Source organism: Parasteatoda tepidariorum, chromosome 10 (genome assembly GCF_982258835.1).
Source record: "Parasteatoda tepidariorum strain Cologne lab strain chromosome 10, Ptep-v5.0, whole genome shotgun sequence".
NCBI lineage: Eukaryota > Metazoa > Arthropoda > Arachnida > Araneae > Theridiidae > Parasteatoda > Parasteatoda tepidariorum.
In genome coordinates, this window is record NC_141764.1 from 6,727,993 (window position 1) to 6,730,508 (window position 2,516).

General features: G+C 33.0%; 1 protein-coding gene across 1 annotated transcript; it reads left to right on the top strand.

Annotated features, from left to right (window-relative positions):
- The first annotated feature begins 234 nt into the window (after positions 1-234).
- Positions 235-1,503, top strand: LOC122272703 (zinc finger MYM-type protein 1). The gene has a single exon (XM_087153718.1). It carries the CDS (start codon positions 235-237, stop codon positions 1,501-1,503), a length of 1,269 nt encoding a protein of 422 aa, XP_087009844.1.
- The last annotated feature ends 1,013 nt before the right edge of the window (positions 1,504-2,516 follow it).

Here is a 2,516-nt window from a genome sequence, read left to right on the forward strand (position 1 = left end):
TTCCGTCTATTTCTATGAAAGATATTGGATTATGGCTTAACAAAATTGACGACAATACAAGAGTATTTCTGGTACGTCAAGGTCCCTTTGCAATTCAAAATTTGGACGCCGACTTCAGCGAAGGAGTAAAACGTCCTAATAATACAATCAAAGTCAAAGGTGAAACAAGAAAACTGAGTCAGGACTGGTTTTTTTCAAATTTTGCCTAATGGCGAAAAGCTCTTAAGATCGTGGATGGTATATTCACCATCGAAGAAAAGTATTTATTGTTTCTGCTGCAAACTGTTTGATAATCTTTGTCAAGCAGGTTTTAATACGGAAAATGGTTTTAACAAATGGTGGAAACTTAATCCCAAAATTAGTCAACATGAGGTGAGTCCACTGCACATTCGATCATATTCCAAATGGAAGGAATTAGAAATAAGACTTGGACGTGGCGCAACTATTGACAAACTACAACAACAGAATATTGATAAAGAAATAAAAAAATGGAGGGAAATTCTAACAAGAATACTTGATATAATTAGATTCTTTGCAAAACAAAATTTGGCGTTTCGAGGACATCGTGAAAGTGTTCATCAGGAAAACATCGATTCAATGGAAAATAGAGGAAATTTTCTTGAGCTTGTTGACTTATTGGCTAAGTACGACCCAGTATTACGAGAACACGTAGTAAAAATTAAGATGGGTAATAAATATAGTATCTCTTATTTGTCGCCGAAGATCCAGAACGAATTCATAGAGCTATTGGGAGGCGCAGTCAGAAAAACAATTATGGATCAAATAAAGCAGGCTAAATACTTTTGTATTATATTTGACAGCACTCCTGACATTTCACACAAAGATCAAACCAGTCAAATTATTAGATATGTAGTTATTGATGGTAGCGAAGTTAAAGTTGTAGAATCGTTTATTGACTTTGTAGAAACTAAAGGAAAAACTGCTGGTGAAATCACAGATATGATTTTATCGAAATTAGAAAATGACGGTTTAGATATAAAAAATTGCAGAGGACAGGCTTACGATAATGCTGCCGTCATGGCAGGAAAGCACAGCGGTGTTCAAACTCGTATTAAAGAAATAAATCCAAATGCAGAATTTGTAGCATGTACAAATTATTCTTTAAACCTGGCATGTTTACACGCAGCTTCTACAGCTATCAATTCCATCACATTTTTTGGAACTATCGAACAGTTGTTTTCTTCTTCCACTCATAGATGGAATGTTTTACTTTCTGTCACTGGTCAAGGTGTTAAACGCAGTGTAGAAACTCGCTGGAGCGCTAGAGCTGCCGCGGTAACTATAGTAAAAAAACATTTTTTTTACATTTTAAGCGTTTTGGAAAAATTGACATCTGAAGAAGAAAATAGTAAAACGAGATCAGATGCTGGAGTATTACTCAATTCTATGCAATCTTTTTCTTTTCTATGTTACCTTCATTTATGGGAACCCGTCCTTTTGGAAATTAATCACGCTCAAAAATACCTGCAAATAAAGGGTTAAATGTCCACCAATGCCATATAAAACTAAATTCTTTGCAAACACATTTCATGGAACAAAGAGATACGCTAGTACAAAACGCTGTTATAGCAGCCAAAATAATTTGTGAAGAGTTGGAGATATCGACTGAGCTTCGAGTTAGAAGGAGAAAAAATATGAGTGGGGAAAATTCGCGAGACGTGGGGCTATCCTTAGAAGAAGAAGTACGAAGAGAAATGTTTTCATCTATGGACAGAATTATAAAGGAAATAAAAGAACGCTTCGATCAGTTGCATGGCCTTGTAAGAAAATATTCGTGCATAATACCGTGTAACCTACTAAATGAAGAATTTGAATGTCAAATAAATGACTTGATTGACATTGATAAAGAACAGTTCCATATTGAAAGAAAAAGGATCCAGGTTTTTATGGCTGTACCTACACTAAAAGAAGAGGCAAAACATTGGAAAAACGGGGAGGAGGGCCCTCTTGTATTTATTATTTCCCCTAAAATTTATTCAGCAGTATAGGTTGGAAAATTCTGTTCCCAACATTGTAATTTTGTTAAGAATTTTTTTAACAATTTCAATCAGTGTCGCTAGTTGCGAAAGAAGCTTTTCAAAATTGAAGTTGATAAAAAATTATCTTCGTTCTACAATGAGTCAATTAAGACTACAAAATCTTGCAATATTGTCAATAGAACAAGAAATTACAAATAATATAAATTTTGAGAGCATTATACACGATTTTTCTAGTATGAAAGCTAGAAGAGTAGATATTATATAAATATGTTTACGAGTGCATACAAATATGTCTAAAAAAATTTACTCTGTGTATTAATTAATATTGATTAAATAACTTAATAATTTATTTATGTGTATTAATTTATAAAAACCACTATTTGATTGACTTATAATAGAAAGGGCGGCAAAAGTTCCAGGCCACGATGGTAGAGTTTTTTTTTAATTAACTCTTTTAATGTAAGTTTATTGTAAACGAATTCTTTTATATTTGATGCATAATTATTTTTGTATTGC